General features: G+C 34.1%; 2 protein-coding genes across 2 annotated transcripts in view; one reads left to right on the plus strand and one right to left on the minus strand.

Moving 5' to 3' along the window:
* The window catches only part of LOC127803992 (60S ribosomal protein L6, mitochondrial-like), a 55,342-nt gene that overhangs the window by 21,913 nt on the left and 8,034 nt on the right, over positions 1 to 25,395 (plus strand). The gene's annotated exons all lie outside the window — the stretch shown is intronic.
* LOC127803988 (GATA transcription factor 18-like) lies at positions 2,895 to 4,385 on the minus strand. The gene is made up of 2 exons (XM_052340676.1): positions 3,523 to 4,385; positions 2,895 to 3,424 (listed from the first exon to the last, which is right to left on the minus strand). Exons 1-2 carry the CDS (start codon positions 3,919 to 3,921, stop codon positions 3,128 to 3,130), a joined length of 696 nt encoding a protein of 231 aa, XP_052196636.1. The 5' UTR covers positions 3,922 to 4,385; the 3' UTR covers positions 2,895 to 3,127.

Here is a 25,395-nt window from a genome sequence, read left to right on the forward strand (position 1 = left end):
ATTTTTTTTATTGATTGTGGACTTGTAGTGTTTATATATTTGTTTAGAAATTTGCATGATGATTGGTACTTGCTTGAGTTTGAGACTTTAAATTTAAACTTTGATGATGTTTCTAGTTTAGAATTTGCATGATGCAAGATATTATATATTATATTTCTATGCATTTTAAGATATTATTAATAGTATTATCAATTATTTTTACTTAAAAGGATTCTTTCAAGGAAGGTTTGTCTCTGCCTCTGGCTTCTCTCTTTTGGTCTCACCTGAAATAATCTCTCAGGTGTCTCCTGAAATAATTCTTTTGGGGGTCTTCCTAAAAGCTCTTTTTTGACCCTTTAGGGGTGGCACAACAATTATTATTATATTTGGGCTGATTTTGTTATAAAATTAAGGGCATTGGAAGAGATGGTATATTATATTTCTATGCATTTTAAGATATTATTAATAGTATTATTAATTATTTTTACTTAAATTCGTAAATAATATTATCAAAATTAAAAATTAGTGTTTTAAAAGGGGAAGTTGTGGCGGGTATTATTAATTTAATATCATCCCTTCTATGTGGACTTTTAGGAACTTGTAAGTTAAGGGAAAACGTCTAAAATATTTATACAAATGTCGAAATTATTTATTACATAAAAATTTAATTTTCTTGAGTTAATAATAGCAATTAAGCAATAATAAATGTAGCTTATTTTTTATAAACTAGATTATTACAACTTAGTTTTAATATCTTAATAATTCTATTACTTAATTAGATAGTTCAAAACACAATTAGCTAATAAATTTATTTTGATATTGAAAGAAATATAACAAATACATCTTCTCTAAAAAATAATATACATTCATTATTGTTTAATTTTTAACTTATGGGCAATAATGAGCGTTACTCATAATTATATTATTAATTTTAAAGTTTTGATCATGATTGCCCCCAAAAAAACTCATTAAAATACATTTAATATAACTTTATTGTTGGTATTTGAGCATTTTTATTGGTTGATAAATCTTCTAAAATATAATGCATTTAATATCAACTAATAAAAATATTAAATGCTAAAAATAAAATATGTTAAAATAAATTGAACGATCGGACAAGTGATATGTCAATGTCAGTCCAATGAATCGTGGATTCGACTCTAGCTATGCGCAATGAGATGAAGTCTAACACCTATAATTTATTTCTCTTGACATAATAAAAAACATGAGTATCGAGGGTTACATAAGGACAGTCATCCCAAGATACTCATTAGCAAAACCCTTAATTTTATTATCAACTTACTTTCACCTATAAATAGATTTTAGTATATAATAAAGCGAAACTGTTATAACTATTTACATATGAAATTGATGGTAAAATTTAAAATCAGAACATTTGCTTATTTTGATGTTATATTAATTTTTTTAATTTTATCTTATCTATAAATTTAAATATATAAAAAGAGTAAATTATGGTGGCCATAAGAGAAACCCCTTATAACTCATAAATTAGACTTATCTCCCTTAATTTTGCAAAATTTATATCACTTATATATCATTAGTAACTTTGCACTAAGTACCCTTATGACTGACAAAATATGTACATGATACCCTTTTGTTAGCCTAAATTTACAAAAAATAAACTTCACAAACTCAATCATGTTTTTAGTTTTTTTTAATATTTTATTATATTTCTTGCTTTATCTTTTCTTTTTTTTTTTTATCTCTTGTACACTATTAAAATACAAATACAAAATCTTTATTACTATCGAGTTTAAAAAACACAAAAATCCTCCAATTACTATGCTTTTAGCATAATGGGTTATTGCAACTTATTTCCCTAAGCTAACTCGAATTTATTCATCTAATTAACAAGTTTAGGAAGATTAGGATAAAGACATTTTGCCTTTGAAAAAATTTAAGAGTCATTCTTAATTGTATGAGTCAAATTGATGTACATTTTAAATTTTGTCAACGTATACTTTCAAACATTTAATAAAAATTTAAATTCTGTTCATAAAACAACCACATTATAATATTCTTACAAGAATGGTGCTATCATTGCCAATGCCGCAGAACTGAACAATTCTACTCAGAATTTGAGAATCAATTTATCTTCACCCTCAGAATTTGAGAATGGTCCTTTCCTCTTTGCACTGTCTTGCACTTAGTTTTCAACCTTTAAATCATTTCATACTGGAAACTTATCAATTTATCTTCACCCTCAAAAACTACGTACATACATAAATGATCATAATGGATAATTAATTGTTGATCGACTGCGTACCCAAATAATCATTTTCTTCTAAACGATGATTGATGAGTGCAGCGAAGAGAAGTCATCATAATATATACGTACCCTTGAGTATAAAATACATTATTATTATTATTATTATAAAGGGTGTTTTTTGAGAGCAGAAGTAGAAGAAGAGAAGGAAGTGAGTTCAATTTCCGAAGCAAGCGAAATTAATAATAATAATGCGGGGCTGATTTAAAGTCATTTTCAAGACCATGTTCCATTTCCGCACCGCAGACACAGGCTCAGCTTTGGCCCGGGGGGGGGGGGGGGGGGGGGGGGGGGGGGTGTGCATCAGAAAGTACTGCGATGTATTATTGCAGGAGGGCGCAGTAGAATAGATGAGTAGAGAGGAGTAGAGTCAAGTCATATATTTCTTTCTTTCTTTCTATTTGGATCATCATCCATCAGTTTCTGTAATCCAGAAAACACATGCACTGCCAGATTCCCAGAAAAATATAGACCTAAATTTTCAGACTCTCAGGTATACACAAAATGCGGGTGTGTGTGTGTGTGTTTTGAGCACTAAACTGCAGTTAACAGAAGTGACGGACAACACATCGATCCACGTATCCCATTGAGAGAAGAAAAAAAAAAGAAAAGTGTATGAATCAGAGACTAAACAAGAAAAAAGTAGCAGTATATGGTGGTGGATTTCGCAGACTGAAAGAAAAAGGGTTAATAGAAAGAACTAAAGAAAAAATAAAGCCACTAAAAACAACGTCGGATTACCCCATTTTGGCACCCATCTCACGTAAGATGGACGGTCGAGCTAGCTTTTCAAACATAAAGAGGAAAAGAATTTTGATTTGATTCACAGGCGTCGTAGAGTCGATTCATCGATTTGATCAATTATCTGGTGAAATCGTGGACGAGGCTGGGCCTGTCCGTTACGTTAATCCGCCATGAAAGGAAGGGAATGCCGCCGCCTTCGCCGTCGCAGTCGGCATCGTCGATAAACCTGAATTCGTTGCCGCCGATGGCCGGAGAGAAGCACGGCAGCTTCTGGGACTGCGGGTGCTGCACCCACGAGTTGTTTATCATGTGCTGAGGCTGCTCCATTGCTCCCGGCACCGCCCCGCTGGCTGCCGCGGCGGTGGCTCTCCGCTCCTCCTTCTTGAACCGAATTCCGCAGGCATTGCAAAGTGACTGCACCTCATGCAAACACGCTTTCGTTAGCGATACAAGTAGCTAATTAATTTGTGTATTGACGTATGTAATTATTGAATGAAACGACAAGTAATTACCTTCGGGCCTCTTGGGCCGTTACGCCAGAGAGGAGTGGAGGTGGTGTCGCAGTTAGCGCAGCGCCTGGCAAGGAGGGGGTTGGCGCCGGAGCTCTTGGCAGTGCCGCCATTGCCTCCGCGGCTGGCCTCGTGAGTTGGTGGCGGCGAGGGCGCATTCTTGGCCTGCAACATATCCCAGCAATAGCCCGACATGCAGGAGCTGGGGCAGCGATCATGGTGGCTCCGCTTGTCGCCGTCGCCACTAAGGCGAGTGGACGGCGTTCCGAGAGAGAGAGTACAATCAACAGAAGAGGATGAGGAGGAGGGGAAGGAATACGAGTACATATCAGCTTCGTCAAGCGGCTGGGTGTTGAATAGCATCGAAAAGGAATTGGTCTGAGAATTACTGCAGCGATGCATCCTTAAAGCTTTGCCAATGTGCGTAGCTTAACAACGCCTTCGAAGCTCAAATTCAAAGGCTGAAATGGGCAGTGAAAATGGAGAGGGCAAGACAAGAGTCTATATATATGAATATGGTAAGAGGGGAGGTGGCAGCAGACGGTACGAGCAAATGGTAAAGTGAGAGCGACGTGTAATAATATAAGGTTTGAATGGGGACTCAGAAAGAGGAAGAGAGAGAGAGGGAGTGAGCGAGTGAGTTGTGCGACGAGATTGTGGGTGGGTTTATAATATTTATAGCCTAAAATATAATAAACTGTCGAAATAGCAGTCAACCCCTGCTGCAGTCTATGTTGTCGTCAAATGCTAACATGTGGCTCATATGTGTACGTGCCAGATGCCAACTTAATTACCCATAAATAAATGAAACACACTCCACCCAACCCCACCAAGAAATGCCAGGTAGAGATGCTTGTACTAGCTAGGACGAAAACTTTTACAATTGAATATACATAGAAAAATGCTGGACTTAAATGGGATTAAAAATAAGTTTTAAATAATAATAATAATAATACTTAAAAAATGAGGAAGAAGGGAGAAATTAAGCCCACATGCATAGATAGAATAAAATAGAGAATAGAAGGACGAGAGAAAAATAATAATCAATATGTAATCAAAAGAGGTCAAGTGATTAGAAGGAGAGGAATAATGTTATGTGAATTTATTATTTGTCTTTTTTGATCACGAGATGACTATCATCAAATATTTATGTTCGTATCCGTATTCATCTCTACTTTCTCTTTGTCACTGCTACTCTTCCTTTCAAGAGATATGAAATTGCTTTCTTCGTCCCATCACTTTTTTTGCATGTCCTCCCTGATCACTCGTACCGCACAACTCAACTTCAACACGTTCAACAACACTAGTAAATCATGGGTATAAAATCTTACACACCAAAATTTATATCTCAAAAATTTTAATTTAAATAAATTAAAAAATAAAGAAAATGAGACGTTGGAAAGGAGAAGATCGAGGTAGGTAGAGAGGCAAAAGGCAATGGAGAGCAGTGGATGAGCATGCACTTTTATATGTCACACAACGATCAATTTTAGCTTTTATTACAAACAGTGATTGTATCATAAAATCGCGTAAATCTAACACTAGATTAGAGCCAATAATATGGTCATCCCCAATGTAAAATGAAATTAATCAAACTTATCTGGTTGCATAATTATTTTTATTAGATATAACAACAAAAATAAGTTAGATTCTCTCGTAATTTATGATGGCAATTTTTCATGTAGGTAATTATGTGAGATTGAACTTAGAAGGGATGAAAATGGAGAATGCCATCAGAATTGCTTCCAGAAAGATGTTAAAGATTTGGTAGGAGGAAGATACAAAGTTGGATTTTGATGTGACATGTTAATGGACAAGAGAGGGAGGAGAAAATAAAAATAAAGAAAGAAAAAGGAGAAAGCAATAAAAGCATAATAATAATAATAATAATAATAATAGTAATAATAATCATCATTATCTACCTCATTTGAATGCAACGAGAGAGATCCTCGGCAATGATCAAAGCAAGTGAAGTGAGAGTGATTCATATAGAATAGCTTCTCTTTCTTTCGATGATCCACATTCCAAGCGAGTCGAAGATGGAAATTCAAAAAAGAAAAATGAAAAAAATAAATCCATTCCACAGAGAGAGAGAGAGAGAGAGAGAGAGAGAGAGAGAGAGATGTGACCCCACCGTTGTATATCTTATCTTGGCCCAAATCTAAACAAATTCCTGTCAAATATCAATCATCGCCAGTATTCGATCAAAAGCTTCAGAAGTCATATATAAGAGGAAGAATCAAATCGTCTAGAGATTGGTGATATAGCAGTTGAACGATCACCACTTTTCAAAAGATGCTCCCTATTCTATTCCCTTTGTAAAAACCAACTGCGATTAGTAGCCCAAGACCATCCCTCCCTTCCTCCCTCCCTCCCCAATCTACTACCACCCATTTGCCTCCTCATTAATATTTAATAATAATTATAATAATAATAATATTGCCGCCTTCTGCTCTGCTCCACCGACGAATATACTCAAAAAGTTTAATCAAGAAGGAAGAGACTATTAACCTGTTAATTTGGAGAGTGCACGTGAACGTACGCGCGAGAGGAGTCCTGAGGTGGGGGTAGGGGTTTTCTTCCTCGTGAAGGGGTAGGCCTGGATGGCAATGATGATGTCATGTGGGTCTTGGATTTCTTGGGTCCCACATTCGGACCAATTTCCCATGGTCCCCACCCGTATCTTGCCTGCCCACTTAAAACTCAAGAACTTAATCATTACCTCTAATTCACATGCCACGTGTGCTTTTCCAGGGATCTACATCCATGCAAAATATTCTAAGCTAAAAACATATATAAACCCCTCAACTTATTTCATTGAATCACTTATGTCCCTTTGTTTAGGTGGTCTATTGTGCCTTTCAAATTGTTAAAAGGATCCGATTATACCATTTATTTAAAGATTTTGAACCTATCACACCCTTAATTTTTCACAAAGCAGTATGCGTGAAATGATGTGCATTTGAGGAGACTGAGCGACAAATTATGTGTCTTCAATGACAAAATTTGTACAGAAATAGCCATATATATGGCGTTCCTTGTTGTCGTCAACGACACAACAAGATTAGCGTCACCAACGAGGGTGCCAATGACCCACTCATCCTCAGACACACTGGCTAACAATGAGAACTGGGCATTTTTCCTGCACCGACGACACAACAATAGCAAACCTCGGCCGACAACCTTCTTCTAGTCATGGCCAATCCATCGTCGATCTCATCGGCCACCTTTTGTCTCCACCGTTGACGCTGGTGGTGCCTACCGCCTGTAGCGTTCACCCCGTCGTTCTAGCCGACAACAACCTTCTCCTTAGCTACCGACCCACTTCCTCTCCCTAGCCAGTGACCCACTGAACCCTACATCTTCTTCCCCTTCCCTAGCTGTTCACCTCCACTATTGTGCATTGTCATTCCTACAACCGACGACCCCAGTGCAGCTGGCAATCCCCTTCCCCCTTCTTTTCCACGGCCACATCCTATCTTTATTGTTGACGATGGTGGCGCATCCTGCCTTCAACGTTCACGCTGCCATTCTAGCCGCTCTCGACCCTTTCAGTAGTTGGCAACCCACATCCATTTTTCTCCTTAGTTGACGACACACCCGACGGTCCATTTCCTCTCCCTTATCCCTAGCCATTCGCCTTCAATATTGGGTGTCGTCATTCCTGTCGCCAGCAACCCCCTACCGTAACACCTTATTTTTCCAAACGTGTTATAACTTGGGACAATTCTAGAATAATATTTTTTTTTCCAAATCTAATTGTAAATCATATCATTCATTATATCCATCCCAAAATTTTCATTCATCTATCTTGAATGAGAATCGTCATAAACATCAAATACATAAACTAAGAATTGAATCTAATTTTAACATTAACCACAATTAAGCTTATATATCATCTTTCAAGAGGTTCATAATTCAAAGTAACAAAACTTAAATACATAGGCTACATAAACATACAACCAATACATTATATACTTTGCTAAGTGCCATTACATGTCTTTTTCATCCTCATTTATACTACAATCTCCATCTAGAACGTTTGAATATTCCAAGAATAAAATCCGGATTAAATGATGAATCATCTAAGTAAGGGTACAATAATCATATTTCGTACATTGATGCAATATGCAAAATGTCCTTATTCTTTTTCCTTTCGTTTGAACCGACTATATCTTAATGCTACTCCCTATTTTTGCGACCTTCTTACCAGATCGAGGTGTATGAGTACACTCTTGGTAAAGCAGTGGTGCCGACCCGTACTCTCAAACCATATGTGATGCATGATCAGTAATATTATCATGTATATATATGCATATTTCATACTCATGGCATGTGAATGTAATCTACATGATATATAGCATAATAAGACATGTCAACATACTAAAAACCTTTTGTATAAAATTGGGTTTAGGGTCAGATCACTTACAAGTCATATCCATTTGCATAAAATCCAAATTCAGTTTGGTAGAACCACTCACCCTAATTTCATTTTTCGGGATTTCTCGAAAAATATGCTGACCTAAAAAATCGTGCAAATCCTTAACTCCTATAGCCAAATTTTCTCCTGATCAATGAATATCAATAAAATCAATATTTCTAATTTTTCTAAATTTTGCCATAAGTTTCCAAATTTTCTTTATTTTCTCCTATTTTTTCATAAACCTTATTTTTTCTTCAAAAACAATATCTCCTCAAGATTTTTTCCAAACTTTTCTTCACAATATTGCATAAAATATTTTTTCTGATTTTCTAGAATTTTTTAAAAAAATTTACTCACCTCGACGTAGTCCCTTCGACTTTTTTAATATACATATTTTTTCTCGAACTATGTGTCTCAAGTAAATTTTTTGATCAAATTTCTCAAAAAATTAATAAATTTTCATTTCCTATTTTTTCAAAATTTTCTAAAAATTTTCCCATTCATTCTTCATTTTCTTCCATTTTCTCTTACTTTTTTTTTCTTTAAACCTTCATCTTCCTTCTCCTTCCTTCTCCCTGTGTGCGAACAACACCTCCATGTCCTCGGCCCGCAGCTACTCCACCGGCCACGTGCGCGCCCCAGGCCATCCCACCGCTGCCGGCCGTCGCTGCCAGCCATGGCCGCCGTTTCCTCGGCCATTTTCAATTCGATTTTCAATTCCCTCTTCTCTCTCCTTGATTTCTTTTCAATTGCTTCCAAATTCTTCCGATTTGCTTCGAATCTATAGCCTTCTCACTGCCTCTTGCAACCTTGGCCATCACGCATTTGAATTTTCAGGAAATTTCCTCTGACTTGACCACTACTCTATTCACGTTATATATATATATATATAAATATTACACATTATATTAATTACTCAATCCCTCAAATCTCCCAAAATTTTCTAAAGTTATCTTCTTTCCAATTTGCAGCAGCCCCTGCTTTGTTTCCTCCTATTACTATATATTTACATATTATATATAATATACCAATATATATAAAAAATTATACATTTAAACTCTATATTTAGATAATTCTTTAATTACAATTATACCCTCGATCATTAAATTAATTTATATTACGATACTAAAAATCTAAAATTAATAACTCTAAGACTTACTAAATAAGGATGATTTCGCCTTAGTGTACTCACCGGACTATTGTTTCATCCTGAAACTATCTTAGAGTTGATTCTTATATAAAATCGAAACCCCATCAGGGTTCCGTTAACTTCCTGGAGATCCCTTACAATCATTCAATTTTCTAGATTGAATTTTAGCTTAACCGAAAATTGTCTCTGATCTGATCGCTTTCCATGTCATAAATCATGTTTCGAAATGTTCGTCAATACCATATTATTTTTCTTAGACATCTATATTTCAGGACATTTCCTTCAATTGAATCGACTATTTAAAATTAATAAATTATTTTTAAAATTTTTAAACTTGACTGTTTTAACATCACGAATATGAAATCTTATTTTGATTTGAGACTTTACACCAATCGTAGCTGGCGTTCCCCTTTCCCACTCTCTCTTCCCTCTCCACAGTTCGATTTGTGATCTCTTTTGAGTTGTCACTATAGGTGTCAAAAGGGTCGGGCCGGCTCGGCCCGGTCCGGTCCGGCCCGAGTCGGCCCACGGGCTTTTTAAACGGGCCGGGCCGGGCCCGGGCCCTTTTATAATTGATAGGGCCCGGCCCGGCCCACGCCCCCCTACAAAAGGGCCGGGCCGGGCCAGCCCGTGGGCTAGAGGGCCAGGCCAGGCCCTTAGCCCACAGGGCCTAGTGGGCCGGGGCCGGTGGGCCCGGCCCTTTTTTTTTTAAATAATTTTTTTAAAAATAATACATATAATATATACATATATAAATATCAAAATAATACATATATAAAAATTAATTTGTTTTTTTTAAATATTTTCTATCTTAATTCTTAAGTTTTAAATATTATTTCATTATTTTATATTTCAAAATTCTATATGCCTTATAATTTTTGTTGTGAATTGATATGAAAAATAATGTACATATAAAAAGGAGAATGTTTATTTATAATTTAAATATATAGAAAATTTAACTTAAAAATTTTAAATAAATTAATTGATGGTTATTATTTATATATATTGCGAAATTAAATTTTTTAGCATCCAATATCAATAATTACCTAAGAATAACAAAATTAAAAAAAAAAATGAGTAAGGGCCTTACTGGCCCATAAGGGCCTCATGGGCCCGGCCCATAAGGGCCCAACGGGCCACGGGCCGGGCCGGGCCGTGGGCCCAATTTCTTTGGCCCAGCCCGGCCCCCCAATGGGGGCTGGGCTCGGCCCGGCCCGTATGAACAATAACGGGCCGGGCCAAAGCCCGGCCCGTCACGGGCTGGGCCGGGCGGCCCGCGGGCCGCCCGGCCCTTTTGACACCTCTAGTTGTCACCTCTATCACTGCCGACCAACTCACTTTTCTTCGCCATTGACCTTAACTGATGGTGCTATCCGTGCCGATGCTGAGTCGTCGCCCAAGTAGACATGGAAGGTCGAGGACGCAATCTGCTAGAGTGCATGTGTGGACTTGATGCGATGCTGAAGATATCATACACGAAAACGAACACCGATTGATGATTTTTTGATTATCGTCGATATGGGGTAATATACTTAGTTTTACATATTGGGTAAGACAAACTAAATTTATTTCCACGTGTAGTATCTCATTTTCTGATATATGGGTTTATATATTGTGCTTGAATTACAAATGGGTGATGCATGCAATTTTTTTCGGTGGCATGATCCTTCCATGATCATGTTCAGTATGTCATTAATGGGCTAATGAAAAGAGTCAGGGAGCTTGAGGAATAAAGGAAGAGGTTGAAGAGAAAATTGACATTTTTGTATTTTCTTGCTCGTTGTTATCGGTTATTTTTATTGGAATGCCAATATTTGAGAAATATAGATCTTATATACTGTCAATTGAAGTGTAGAATTAAATGTTAGGGAACTTGAACTTGACTTTATATTGTTAATTACGTGAAGCTGAACTTATTCGTAATGGATAATGTAATGAAAAAATTCAGTCAACAGTCACCTCATTTTATAAAGAAACATGCATTAATTTCATAATCAAACACTAAATACAAAATGTGACACATTAGAATTTAATATTCAACTTATAAGTTAAATTAAAACAAAATTAAGCAAATATTTTCATTTTATAATTACAACTATTTTTCCAAGATTTGAATCGTCTCCATATGTTATAGGTGGGTTGGTCGCACTTGAAACCAAATGTTCAATTGCATCATATTTATTTAGGTAGTGTTTATTAAAATGAACAAAATAAGGGAGTATCAAGATTAGACCATAATTATTTTCGGACCAATATATGAAATGGTCAAAATAAGGTCGGGAAGCATTCTAAGATTTTTATTAAACTGTTTGTTAAATTCTTTGAAATATATTAGATGAGACAAGCGTCATTTTCTTCTTATATATAGGAACCAAGATATGCTTATCTTGAACGGATGAGAGATATGCATATATTGAAAAATTAAGATAAGAGGTTACAAGATGATTTTTTCAAAAATGATCAGATAAGTTTAACAAATATGTTGGAAATGATAAAAGTTCAGGATACATTCCATATTTTAACTTTTTCATCGCATATCTTGATTAACAAACGCACCTTATTTGATAAGGGGGTGTTTGTTAATCAAGATAAGAGGGAGAGAAGATTAGATATGGGAAGCATTCCGGATGTTTTGTCTTTTCAACGTGTTTGTTAAGTTTATCTGACCATTTTCTGAAAAATCTCACGTGACCTCTTATCTCCCCCTTTCAAGATAAATTTATCCGACTTCCCCCCTCAGATAAATTTATCTAGATATTTCAAGATAAGACTCAATTACTTATATGCCCCTTGTAGGATAGTTAATGCCATTTAAAGATTTAAATTTATTAAAAAAACTTATTTATTTAAGTCTTATAATTAATATTATTTAATACATTTTTAAATTGTTATATGTTTTAAATTGTTATACATTTTTAATACATTTATTTACTAATATAATTCATTTCACCAATTTTTAAATTATTTTATTTAATTTTATATTTTATTATCTAATATAAAAATATATTTTGACCATTTTTAATTACCTAGGTGGAATTATTGTAATTCTAATAATAATTATTTCTATTTTACAATTCTTTTTAAATTTATTTTTAAACATGAATTTAGAAAATAAAATATTAATTTTTATTTTTATTTTTATTTTTTTGACAATTCATATTAATCATAAAATAGTATTTTAATCATAAATTTAATAATAATGATATTTTGATAAAAAAAACTCTTATCTTGGTACTTATCATATACATTAACAAACACATAAAAATAAAAAATACAAGTATCAGTGGATTTTAAAAAATTTAACAAATAATCTGATAAAAATCTTAGAATGCCTTACAGCCTTATCTTGATCATTCCATATCTTGATTCGGAATGCATTCCAATCTTATCTTGATACCTCTTATCTTGCTCATTTTAACAAACGATCCCTAAGTACATTGCATCCTATATTTGAAACCAAACATTCAATTGCATCCAGGTAAATGTTGAATTTGTTGTATGCCTACACTTATTAAGTAGTCAGACCATATCCATACTACAAAAGCATAGGGAACACTATACTCCAAATGTGGTTTGATTTTCTTTCTTCATGCTCTTAGGGTCGCATGCAGATTACATGCCTCTGTACTGATAATTAGCATGGATTGTAATCCTTATTGTTTTTCAACCAGAAATTATATAACTAGAGATAGTTGATCCCCATAAATGGATTAGTTTTATTTTTGTTATTTCTTTAAGCCCATAAATGGATTAGTTTTATTTTTGTTATTTCTTTAAGCAAACAATGAGAACGCATAATATATTCTGTATTGCGAACAAGTGAGCAAGATATAAGTATCAAATATATTAAATCGGTATAGCAATGGAACCTTGGAAAAGCCTTAGTATCCCTTTTAGAGAACTTCGAAATCTCTGAATGGTTGAGGTCCTTGTCAGGACCTAAGAGAAGGTACCGTCTGTCGAGAGAAGGCATCACTGCAACAAAAATTGATTTACAAAAATTAATCACTGCAACAAAAATTGATTTACAAAAATTAATTTTAGTGACAAAAAAATTGTTACTAAATTTTTAATGACAAATTTATTGACAGGATAAAAATTCATCAAGAAAAAAGACATTACTAAATTTTAGTGATGGAGTTGGACAATTCCGTCACAAATCTGTGACGGACAAGCTCTCCCGTCTTAGATTTGCGACAGGGTTGCGTACCCGTCACATATTTTTTTAAATAATACAAAAAAAGGTAATATTAAAATTAATGTTAATATTTTAAATAAATAATATTATTAATTAAAATATTTTTTGAAATTAAAATATGTTTTTAATTTAAAATTTTAAAAAATTAAAATTTATTAAAATATTTTTAAAAATTAAAATTAAAATTTTGTTTTAAAATAATAAAAATTAATAAGTAAAATATTAAAATTAATTTTAAAATTAAAAAATAAAATATAAAAAAATTAAAAATAACAAGAAACTTTTTTAAAAAAAATTAAATAAAATATTAAAAAGTAACATTAGAAAGAAAATATTAATATTATCAATGTTTACATTTAAAATAAAACAAAATTAACATTAAAAAGAAAATTAATTTTAATAAGTAATAAAAATTTCATTTGAAAAATTTCAAATGAAAATTTAATATTATAAATATTTACAACAATTAATTGTCATTATTATTCTCAATTACATTTTTCTCATCGTCATCCTCATCCTGATTGGGTACCGGGTTAGATCCATTCGAAACAATCGACGGTCTAGCATTTACAGTAGATTGTTTTGTCAATCCTTGTACTATTGTATTCATTTCTGACTATCACACCTTCATTTGTTCTTGCCACTGTCATAGTTGTTGATTCTCAGCTCGGGATTGAAACAGTTCTTCATTTAATTGGGTGATTTTGAGTCTCATTTGTTCAAACTCTTGTGACATATTTAAAAATGATTAGCTAGAGCGGTTGGAAGATATAGTTGGATATAACAAGTTAACTTGGGAGACCAGATCGTATATTCGACCCTTTTTATTTCGACAATTGACAGCTTAATAGAAGATGTCATGTTCATTAACTATAGGCGACGATGACTCTCTAATACTTACGAATGATGTTTTTGCATTTTCATTAGGTGGTTCTTCAATATTGTACGACTGATGACCACTTTCGTTAACCGCTCATTGCATTATAGCAAACCCATGTGACGGCCCTGTTGCATCCATTATCATTTGCTCATACGGATTAAACTGATCCCTACAATTATATTCTCTATAATATTCATTTACAATAACACTTGGAGGCATTACTAGCATGTTTTCCCCATGGTTTGTCTAGTAATACTACCCTTTCATGAACCCATGCTTACAAAGACACTTTAACACTCGTAGTCTTATGAAACTTTTTTGAGTAGATGCAAGTTGAATGAACTCATCGACACCAACATAAAATTCAGGAGTGATCACATCCCTTCTTGGCATACACCTATTATCAATCCATCAATGATGCAACGAGACTTCCATTTTCAATTCAAAATTGTATAATGACCATGTACTAATTCCTCACAAGTATATAGGAGTGTGCATTCGGTTTTAACCGAACCGGACCACTCGAAAATTAATAACCGAACCAGAAACAATAACCGAATCGAACAGACTGACACCAATGGAATAACCGAAATAATCGATCTCTAAAAATGCCCTAACTGAACCGAAATGCTAACCGAAGTTTTTCCTAAACTACTAACCGAACCGAGAACCGACCGCTATATAACCGAATCGAACTAACTGGTTCGGTCTAACCAAACCTTCGAAATGTATTGAACTAGCCTAATGTACCTTCTAAATTGTCCCACTGAATTGGGAAACAAAGCTTTGCAATTCAAGATTTCTAATACTGAAAAATTAGCTTTCAACTTTGCAATCAAGATTTCAAACAATAATATACATTCAACAATAATATTTCACTCAACTTGTCACAAGACATGGTTCAAAAGTAACTTCAATAACAGCAAACAAACAAAATATACAACATACAAGTAATAACAATAAACATAACCAATATGCTGTTATTCAATAACAACAAACATAACAACAACATAGAGTTTGAAAGCAGATGAACAATATGCTGTAACCACATACAAGTAATAAAGCCTCCATTGTTGGTGCTCGTGCACAAGCTAGCCACAGGGAATATTATCATGCAGGAACAAACATGGTAATGCCTCATACCTCACAAACCTAGACTAAAAAAGAAAACATAGCATAGGACTTGACTAGAGTCCACCAAAAAGCATGATGGAGTAAAGCACCTGAAATAGGTTTGTTGGGGTGTCCAAAACCCCTTCACATCCACGAGCTTAAGCCTATGCCATGAGAAAGTGCACTACTCTGTTGTTTGCTCTACTCAAGAGCTCCTAACTTCTCCAACCTTCGAAAAAAGAAAAGTTGAACTTCAGTACATGCATTTTTAATCTCTACAACATATTAATATTATTATCAAACAACATGCAACAATATGCTTTCTGCAACTTTAAAAAAACCTCAAACATAGTCAACAGGTAATTAACATGTTAGACTATTCCTAGCTAGTATGCTAATTTAACTGTGATTAGTTGTCGATAAATTAATTAAAGTTAAGTTGTTTAGCGTTGACAATATTAAAAAACGACGAATTATAACACTAAAAAAACAAAGAAAACTTAATCCTCCCTTTTTGTACCTTCCAAGATTTTGCTACCATCATCTTGAAGCCATGGCAAAACAACCTCAATCCAATTAGGGAAACAAACAAGGTGTTTTGGTCTCTGTATGACCTGACCATTTAATTGAAGTTGGTGGGTACACGAAAACATTTTAAGCTGAATTGGGAGGATTGGATACCCTATTTTTTTCAAGTGATAGGTTTAAATTTCATATATGATTGAGACACAAAAAATTAACACATGTTATTGAACACAATATACTTTAGCGAATGCCTCTCTTAAGCTCCATGTCAGGATGAAGTTGACATTTGATTGCTACTATGGGTGTCTATAGTCTTTAAAAATTCATGGTAATGGAGACATATTATTGCAACTCTTAAGTCTTAACAAGAATTTCTAGTTAGGTATGAGTCATCAGCTCGTGTTGATTATATATCTGTTCTTTATACACAATTCTTCATTTCTATCAATTGAATGGTCCAACAAAAGTAATTTCTCAATGTGAAAGGTTTGTGAATTATTGTCTAAAGGTTGAAGGTTACAAATGCCTCGTCGATAGAAAAATAAAAAAAGAAATATGCCATCAGTGAATTAAATGTCAGGCAAATAAGATTTGTACAAGGGGGTAATTTCTCCATGAGAAACTAAAATAATGGCAATTAAAAAAAAAACCTTAAACATAGTCAACCAAAGCAAACCAAATAACTAATAGATATTGAAATACTAAGAGGTTCAAATCCTCTTACTTACAAATGCAAGAGTCTTCAAAATCTAAATTTCCATAGGTGCGGGGCTGTCAACAATAACCTTTGCCAATTCTAAAACAATACACAAAATTAATTAAATAATTTAAAAGTAACAAGTATTGAACTAATTTTTTTTTTTAAAAAAAAGAGTAACAATAAGTTTACCTTCTTCAAGTTGTTCAACATGATCCAAATCTTCTTCAATACTCAATAAGGTGGTAGATGACCGGAGCTAATCTTGCGTACAAATCAAACTTTCAACCACTTTAGGAGAAAGATAACTCGACCCCTTGTGCTGAAAGCAGACTCGGATGCAACAGTAGAAACTGGAATTGCCAACACATCCCGAGCCATGGAAGATAGAATAAGAAATCGATGACAATTAACTTTCCACCCATTCAAAATTTCTAAGTCATCAGTTTCCTTCTCACACACTTCACTTAAATACTTATCCCATTCTGAAGGCACAATTGTAGACCCACTATCACTAGCATACTTATACTTTTTAAAACGAGAACTAAGCAAGTTTGGTCTGCGATTTTCCTTTCTCAACATTCTCCACAACAAGTGGAGTAGACACTTGAGACCGCTCTCTTACTTCATCGTCAGGTACCAATTTTTTCTTATATTCTTCATACAAAGCATATACAACATTTTTTAAGGACAAAACTACAACAATCCCTTTCTTACCTGGATACATCTTCTGAAGTGCATACTCCATAAAATCTAACTTGTGCCTAGGATCAAGCACCATAGCAATGTAAGGCAGGTGATTTATTTTTTCTAGATCCCCCCAATATTTATCAAACTTTTCTTTAATTTTTTCAGCCATCTCACTAAACTCAAGATCGTCACCTTCCTGCCACTCATGTAAGAGACAATGAACAGTACTAATCTTATGAAAAAAAGTGTTGGATGTGACATATGAAGTACCCAAAACTGACAAAGTAAGCTCATAAAATTGTTATAACACTTTAACAAACATTCTGACCCTTGTCCAATCCTCTGGCTTAGGTCTCCCATTAATAGTAATAACCTATTGCATGTCATTATTCCAACTACTTGTACCAAGATCAAGCATAAAACATGGCTCTTCCTCATCAAATCTCTCAAAAGCCCTCTCAAACTTTTGAGCAGTCTCTATCATCAAGTATGTGGAGTTCCATCTAGTTGCAACATCCAACAACAATATGCCCTTAGATTCTATTTTTTCCACTTCCACACATTCTTTGAATTTTCTTAATCTTGCTGGAGATTATCTAATATATCTGACTGCATCCCTAACTCTTGTTATTGATTCATCTAGCTCTTTCAACCCATGTTGCACAACCAAATTTATTATATGAGCCACATACCTGATATGTAAATAATTGCCACTCATAATGCTAGCATCCCATTTTGCTATTTTTTTTCCTGAAGTTACCCACAACAACATCATTTGAACTAGCATTATCTACTGTCAAAGTCAAAACTCTATCAAGTTTCCACCCCATTAGACATTTCTCAATTGCCATAGCAATAGCATCACCCTTGTGACTATATTGTGGACAAAAATTTAATTTTTTTTTCTTCAATGTCCAATTATTGTCAATATAGTGCGCTGTCAAGCACATATAATTAATCCTTTGAATGGAGGTCTATGTGGCAGTGGTTAAACAAACTATTTGACATGCATTTTTTACCTCATTCATCAATTTCAACCTCTCTTCATTAAATAATTTAAAACAATCACGAGAAATTATCCAACGTGAAGGAATTCGAAATTTTGGACAAATCACATTAATGAAGTGCCTAAACCTCTCACGCTCAACAAATTTGAAAGGCATCTCATCTATCATCACCATGCGAGCTAAAGCCTTTCTAGCAAGCACTTGATCAAATTTTCAATTTACCAATCCCATACTCTCCCCCTCTCTCCCAGCTCCCGTTATCGTTGAAGTTGGTTGCAAGTTTAATTGCATTTGGTGGGTTTCCAAAGCATGAGGGTGTTTTTTACATGTTCCTATATGATTTCTTAGAGCCGTAGTCCCATTTTTTTTGGAATCACAATGGAACTCCCTAAAATAATAGTTGCATTTCCCTTTAATTTGACCCTCTACATTTGTAAACTTAGTAAAATGATCCCACACATCTGACCTAGCTCTTATTGTTTTTCTATTTGCCTTGCCTAGTGAAGTTGCACCTCTATCAGCTTGAGATTGACTACCTTGACTTGGTACTATTGGTGTAGGTCTTGAACTATCATCTATACTGCTAGGGATGTTTGTGGCCTGACTGGTGTCTTCTTCTCTAGCCATCTAAAATTAATACAATTGTAATTAATATGTATTAAAACAGTGAGTTAAAATGTCTTCTTGTGATTAACTTACAATCTTGTAATTTAAAAGAAAAATTAAGGGGCTGCAATTAAAATTCTATCATCCTCCTAATTTTGTCCACTTCTACTAATTATATGAAAATGAATACTGAAAAATGGAATTCACTTCTAAGGGGCTGTAATTTAAAATGAAAAATTAAGGGACAGAATGGGATAGGGTATCCCATTTTGTCCACTTCTACTAATTATTTGAAAATGAAAATGTGTTTGGTTTATAATTTTTCCTTTTATTATAAAGCAGTTGATTCAACATGTAATTCATTTCTACCACATTACACAACTAAATAATGTTGAAATAAAAAATACATGCCTGGAAATTTGCAAAAAGAAGTAAAGAACAACAAGTTCAAGTGTTCAACAACCTCATTTCCTTTCCTTATACAACCTAAGATGTTTCAAAAAGAATAGGTAATGAATCTCAATATGACAAAGAATGGCAACAACAACAAAAAACAAAAAACAAAAAACCTCTATGTTGGTCGTAGGTGTGGCTGTGTAAATAGTAACTACCAACAACAAACAAAAAATCCCCAAACTAGTAACTAAAAGTCCAAAAAATTTAAAAAATCCAAAACCCTAACCTAACGAAAATTCGAAACTAACCTAACCTCTGTGTTGGTCGTAGGTGTGGCCGTGTGGGTCGATCGTCGGTGACTAGGTGTGGTCTAGGTCTAATCGATTATGATTTAGGTTTACGTTTAGGGTTTTGGTTAGGGCTAGGGGTAGATCGAAATGAGTCAAGGACCTAATTGACGACGACGAATCGACAGACGGTAGGGCTTCTCTTTCTCTTAGTTTTGGTTAGGATGGATTAGAGCTTGAACGCTCAAAGAATCAAATATACAAAGCCACTGACGATGAAGAACAGGAACTCACCTCAATTCTGTGACTCTATCGACGTTTGACGGGAAAGAAAAAGACGAAGTTGCGACGGAAGGAATCGACGGTGACAGTTGGAAGCAACGACGACGCTAGGGTTTCGATTTCCCCCCCCTCTCTCTCTCTCGTACAATGGATTGGTCCGAATGGATGCGTGCGTAGCCCCCCTACTGTTCTCCACGTGATATCTTCTTTGTGTAAACTCGATTTTTTGCGTCAAATGACGTCGTTTTGATTATCGGTTGATTCGGTTAACTGAGTAGACCGAATCAGTAAAACCGAACCGATTTTTTATAAACTGAAATTTGACCGGACTTAACTAAACCGATAACCAAGTATAAATTAATCGAACCAAACTGGTCGGTTCGGTTCGGTTAGTTCGGTTTAACCGAACCGCTGCACACCCCTACAAGTATATGACTGAAATACTATATATCCTGAAAACTAACTAAATTATATATTGCATGACTCCAGACTGTCATAGGCAACTGATAAATATGAACAAGAAATAAATATAAAAATAGATAATTTATTATTCTCTTAAATTTTGTTTATTTAATATGCATATTTATCAATAAATAAATATAACATTGAGATAAATTTTGATCTTTATTAAAATACTATATATTTTTAAATTAAATTAAATTTTATAAATAGGCTTGTCTAAACTAAATATTCAGAATATTTTCTGTATTACTTAGTTCTACATGTTTGAATTGAATTTTTCTTAAATACTTATTTAAATTTTTATTTTCATTAATAAATTAATATTTATTAAATTTTTTATTTTTTACATTTTTATTTTATTTGGATTGAGTTATTAAAAAAATTATGGTTAAAATAGTGTATCTAATTTATTTTATATGTTAGCTGTAAATGTCTAACGTTGAAATTTTATTTTTTATTTTGAGTGTTTGATTTTAAATAAAAATCTTAAAATCTATTAGTGTGCTTATTTCATTTTATAACAACAAAATATATTTTTTCATGAATGGTATTTTTATTTTTAATATTTCATTTCTAACATATTTGAATTTAAATATTTATCTAATTTATTTCTTATGTTACTCCTAAATAATTGAATTGAAATTTTATTTCTCATGTTTAGTGTTTTATTTTAAATAAAAATCTTAAAATCTATTAGTATGCTCTACATATTTTATAACAACAAAATAATAATTTTTTTAAATACTATTTTAATTTTTAGTATTTACCTATATATTTCAATTAAAATAATTATCTAATTTATTTCGTATGTTAATTTTAAATATTTGAATCGAAATTTTATTTATTATTTTTAATGTTTTATGTTAAATAGAATTTTTTAATTTTTTAATGTGTATATTTTATTTTATAACAACAAAATATATATTTATTTAAATACTATGTTAATTTTTAGTATTTTATTTTCTATGTATTTTATTTAAAATTACAGTATTATATTTTTTAATTAAAAGTTTTACTGTTTTAAATTAAAAATAAAAAATAATCATTATTTATTAATACAATTACATAACAAAATAGATATACATTTATATGATGATTACTAAATAACAATCAATAAAGTTTACATTTTAATTTCTAAACATACTGTAACAAATAATATAAATAATTAAACTAAAACTAAACTAATTAACATAAAATAACCATTAAACTAAACTAATACAAAATAATCATTAAACTAAACTAACACAAAATAACTACAACTTAACTAACATAAAATAATTAATTTTAAAAACTTTAAACTAAAACTAAATAACACAAAATAACTAAAATTAAAACTAAACAACACAAAGTAATTATTTCAGTGACTGAAAGAGTGACAACAATGGCACCGGAGGCAGTAACAACATCGGTGAGAGGTATTAACTGTAGAAAACAAAAGAACTAGGGGGAAAAGAGAAATGGTGTGAGAACAGAAGGATGGGGGAGAAATAGCATGAGAACTAGGGGGGAGAAATGGCGTTCGGGATGGGAAATTGGGAGATTTTAAACACAAATTAGCGACGGGACTACCAGTCCCGTCTCAAATTAACGACGGGGTAGGTCATATCGTCGCAAATCAATGACGGGTTTGGTAGTCTCGTCGCTGAACAGTGATGGAAATTTCGTCAATGAAATTTTGTGACAAGCTATTGTAACGCCCCACTTTTTCGAGCGTTAAATAATTTAGGAATTTTGAGAATATATATATATTTTTAATATAAACCATTTCCCAACAATCCCGTTTTACCTTCCCAGCATACTAAACAAGAATCAATAAGCCAAGACAGGTAATCATCATAAATGCGGAAGTTTAAAATCGAAACCTGATATGGTACATAACTGAATTCACTTAATCATAACATAAGAAATTTGTACCATCATATCATTAAATACTTAAATACATGGAGACTTATCTGTACAATCTGACGATTCCTCATAAATATATAAAACCATAACAATTATACATGATCATCAATATAATAATATATTCTGAATCCTCACGAGGAAGCAAATATCGGGACAACTAGCCAAACCTATCGGCCACGTCATCACGTACCCTTACGTCTCAATCATCTCCTTGCTATATATGCAAATCCTAACTGGAACGTTTGAATGTTCCAAAGACATGACCCAATTAGAAGATGAATCTTCTAGTGAGAGTTTAGAAATATGATACATGAATACATGATACAATAACATAAACAATCATATGCCTTATTGTAACTTTCTTGGCCCACCAGCCCGGCACGGAACCCTAGGCAGAATCCTGACTTGCTTTCAAGATAATCCTAACGTTGTTCCATCATTCGCCCTTGAGAAATTACAGTTACACTATCAGGGGCAACATCCCAATTCCATGCACGAGTATCAATATGCTAATAATATCATGCCATACAAAAATCACGACTTTCCATGTAATATGACAAAATGATCATAACTTTAATAAATATCATGCATAATGAAGCAAACATGTCATATATAGGTTTTTGGGACAAAACCACTCACCTTAGCACAAAGTTCGAAATACCTCAAAAAATGTGCATAATCTTGGTTTGCGTGCCAACCTAAAAAATAATGCAAATCATCAAGATCTTTGGCCAAATCACTTCCTGACCAATCATTTGCAAGGAAAAATCAATACTCTAATTTTTTCACACTTATTTTTTATTTTTTCTCTATTTTTCATAGTCATAACTTCTTCCAAAATTCAAAATAAATACCTAATCAAGTAATTTCTTGAATTTTTATTCATAAAAATTCCTAAAATAATATTTATAATCTCCATACATTTTCTGGGAATTTTCCAAAATCTCTTCTTATTTTTTTTCTAATTAAGTTTCCTTTCAAATATTCTAAATAATTATTTTTCTCATGAAATTTCTAAAATAAAAATTCATAAACATAAACTATTCATTGTTCCTGTATTTATGGACATTTTTTCAGAATTTTATCTATCTTATTTCTATTTTTACTTTATTTTTCTTTATTTTTAATATTTAAAAATAATAAAAATTACCTCCGATCATCTTCTCCAGCGCCGGCACACAAGAAAATCAAACTGACTATACCAGAAGATAGCCCACCTTGATTCAATCACCCTGGCCAAATTTGAGTTTGAAACAACATTCTGAAGACCTATTTCCGGGCAAAAATCAGTCCGATTCCGACGAGATTCGATTTTTCCGGCGAAATTCTGATCACCCCTCAAATGAACTCTAAAATTCCTCAAAATTTTTAGAAATGATCCTCACCTCACGGGCAATAAAATTCTTATGGTTTCGTGCCTCAATTTGTTCAAAAACGAGGTCGATTTGAAGCTCAAATCTTGCAAAACCCTCGATCACTATATCCTCTATTTATAACCAAATTCGAACCCAAAAACGACAGATCTTGAGCAACCCAGGGCCTCTGATGTCTCCCCTTGCCATATATCCGTCCAAAACCTACCGAAATAGCTCTCAAAAGCTTGATTAAAGTGACTAATTTTTTAGCCACTTTCGGCTGAAATTTGGCCATTTCGGTCAATGCCAAGGCCGATTGTCCGCCTAGTTGTTGCCCCGAGGTCCCTCATCCCACTCCCTTGAGTCTTTCGCCACCGAATTCGGTGATGGGAAGCGTGGCAAGAAGCTTGGTCTGCCATGGCAGTTTTCAAGTTTTGAAAATTGCACTTTTGTCCCATTTATTTTTACTTCTTTACTTTTTAATCTTTCCATGAAGCCTCGAAACTTTCTATAACTTCCATTGAGTCCCTCAAGTTTTGAACTCTTCATTTCATCTTCTAAGATTTTGAAAAAAAGTCATTTCCAATTGACATCTTCCCAGAAACCAAACTAGCCATGACCTCCTCTTTTCTTTCTTCCAATAAATAAAGCATGGTTTTATTTTCCTTCCCTCCCAATTACTCCTTTTACCGAATTTATTTCAAATATTTTAATTTGTGGAAGCTCTAAAACTGTTAAACATATGAATCTTGATGTTATCTCCAATACTGTGGCTGAAGGGAACCAAATAGTCTTTTTGTCTAGCTACTTGTGGAATTCATATTTTCTATTTCAGTATTTCTCTTTTGTTTATTGAAGCCGTACTTGTGATTGTTATTGTTGTTGTTGTAAGTTAAACCGGTTCCTCTCCTGATTGAACTGCTGAACTGCAGGTGGGGACTACTGATAGTGTCATGGGACTCTCTAAATCCCTCACAAAGAAGCTCATTCAGGAGGTCCTCTGATTCAGAACCGCTAGAAGATTGCAGATGAATGGCCAATATCCAGACTCTGGTGTTGCAAATTGGATTGCCGGCGTCTATTCTCTTGCTTGGTTTTCTAGCTAAAGTTTTGTAACTCGAATACATTTTCTAAACTCAATTCCTTCACAATCAATTGTACATGATGTTGGCTACTACTGCTATTAACTATCTTGAGATGTTTTTGTTTTGGCAAATGCTTTACTGAGCGGACAATGGAAATGTTTGCATGGAATGACTACATCATTTTGTCAAGACTGGAGAGAGAGAATTGTAGCTAGGGCTTTGCCCAGGGCCGGACCTTTCACGAGACAGTTGCCTTAGGGCCATGAAAATTTCATTAATTAGGGGGCTCATAAATTGAAAATGTCCATATTTATAAGGGCCCATTGCCTAGGCCCACTCGCCCACTCCCTTCTTCGCGACCCTTCTCCCTCCATTTCTTTTGTTCACTGCCCTAGCCCTACCTCTCTCGCTTTGTCGCGCCTCGCCCTCTCCATCACTGTCGGCGGCTCGCCCTCGCTCCTCTAACTAATCTGTCGCTGGTCGCTAACTGCCTCTCTCTCTTCCTGCTACTCCGTCCCCCTTTGCCATTGCCCTTTGGCTCTCGCCTCTCGCTGCTCGGTCGGCAGTCGCTTGTCCTCGCCGGCTCGCCTCGCCCTCGTGGCCGATGGCTCGCTGCTCCGTCGCTCGCCCAGCAAGCGTCGCCTCTCGCTGTTCTGCTTCGTCGCTCGCCCTTGCCGGCTCGCCCTCGTGCTCGTGGTCGGTGGCTCGCTGCCCCTTGCTCCGTCGCTCGCTGTTGCTGGTGGCTCGCTGCCTCTTGATTGTCGATTGGCTCTCATCAGATTCAGTCTTTCAGATCTGCTTCTTAGAAGCTCCAG

The sequence above is a fragment of the Diospyros lotus genome, chromosome 6 (assembly GCF_014633365.1).
Source record: "Diospyros lotus cultivar Yz01 chromosome 6, ASM1463336v1, whole genome shotgun sequence".
NCBI lineage: Eukaryota > Viridiplantae > Streptophyta > Magnoliopsida > Ericales > Ebenaceae > Diospyros > Diospyros lotus.

Bases quoted from the DNA above. Each gene is read 5' to 3' on its own strand.
- LOC127803988 (XM_052340676.1), bottom strand. From the start codon at position 3,921: ATGCATCGCTGCAGTAATTCTCAGACCAATTCCTTTTCGATGCTATTC. The intron at 3,425-3,522 runs GTAATTACTTGT...CATGAGGTGCAG, and splicing joins ACGGCCCAAGAGGCCCGAAG to TCACTTTGCAATGCCTGCGG.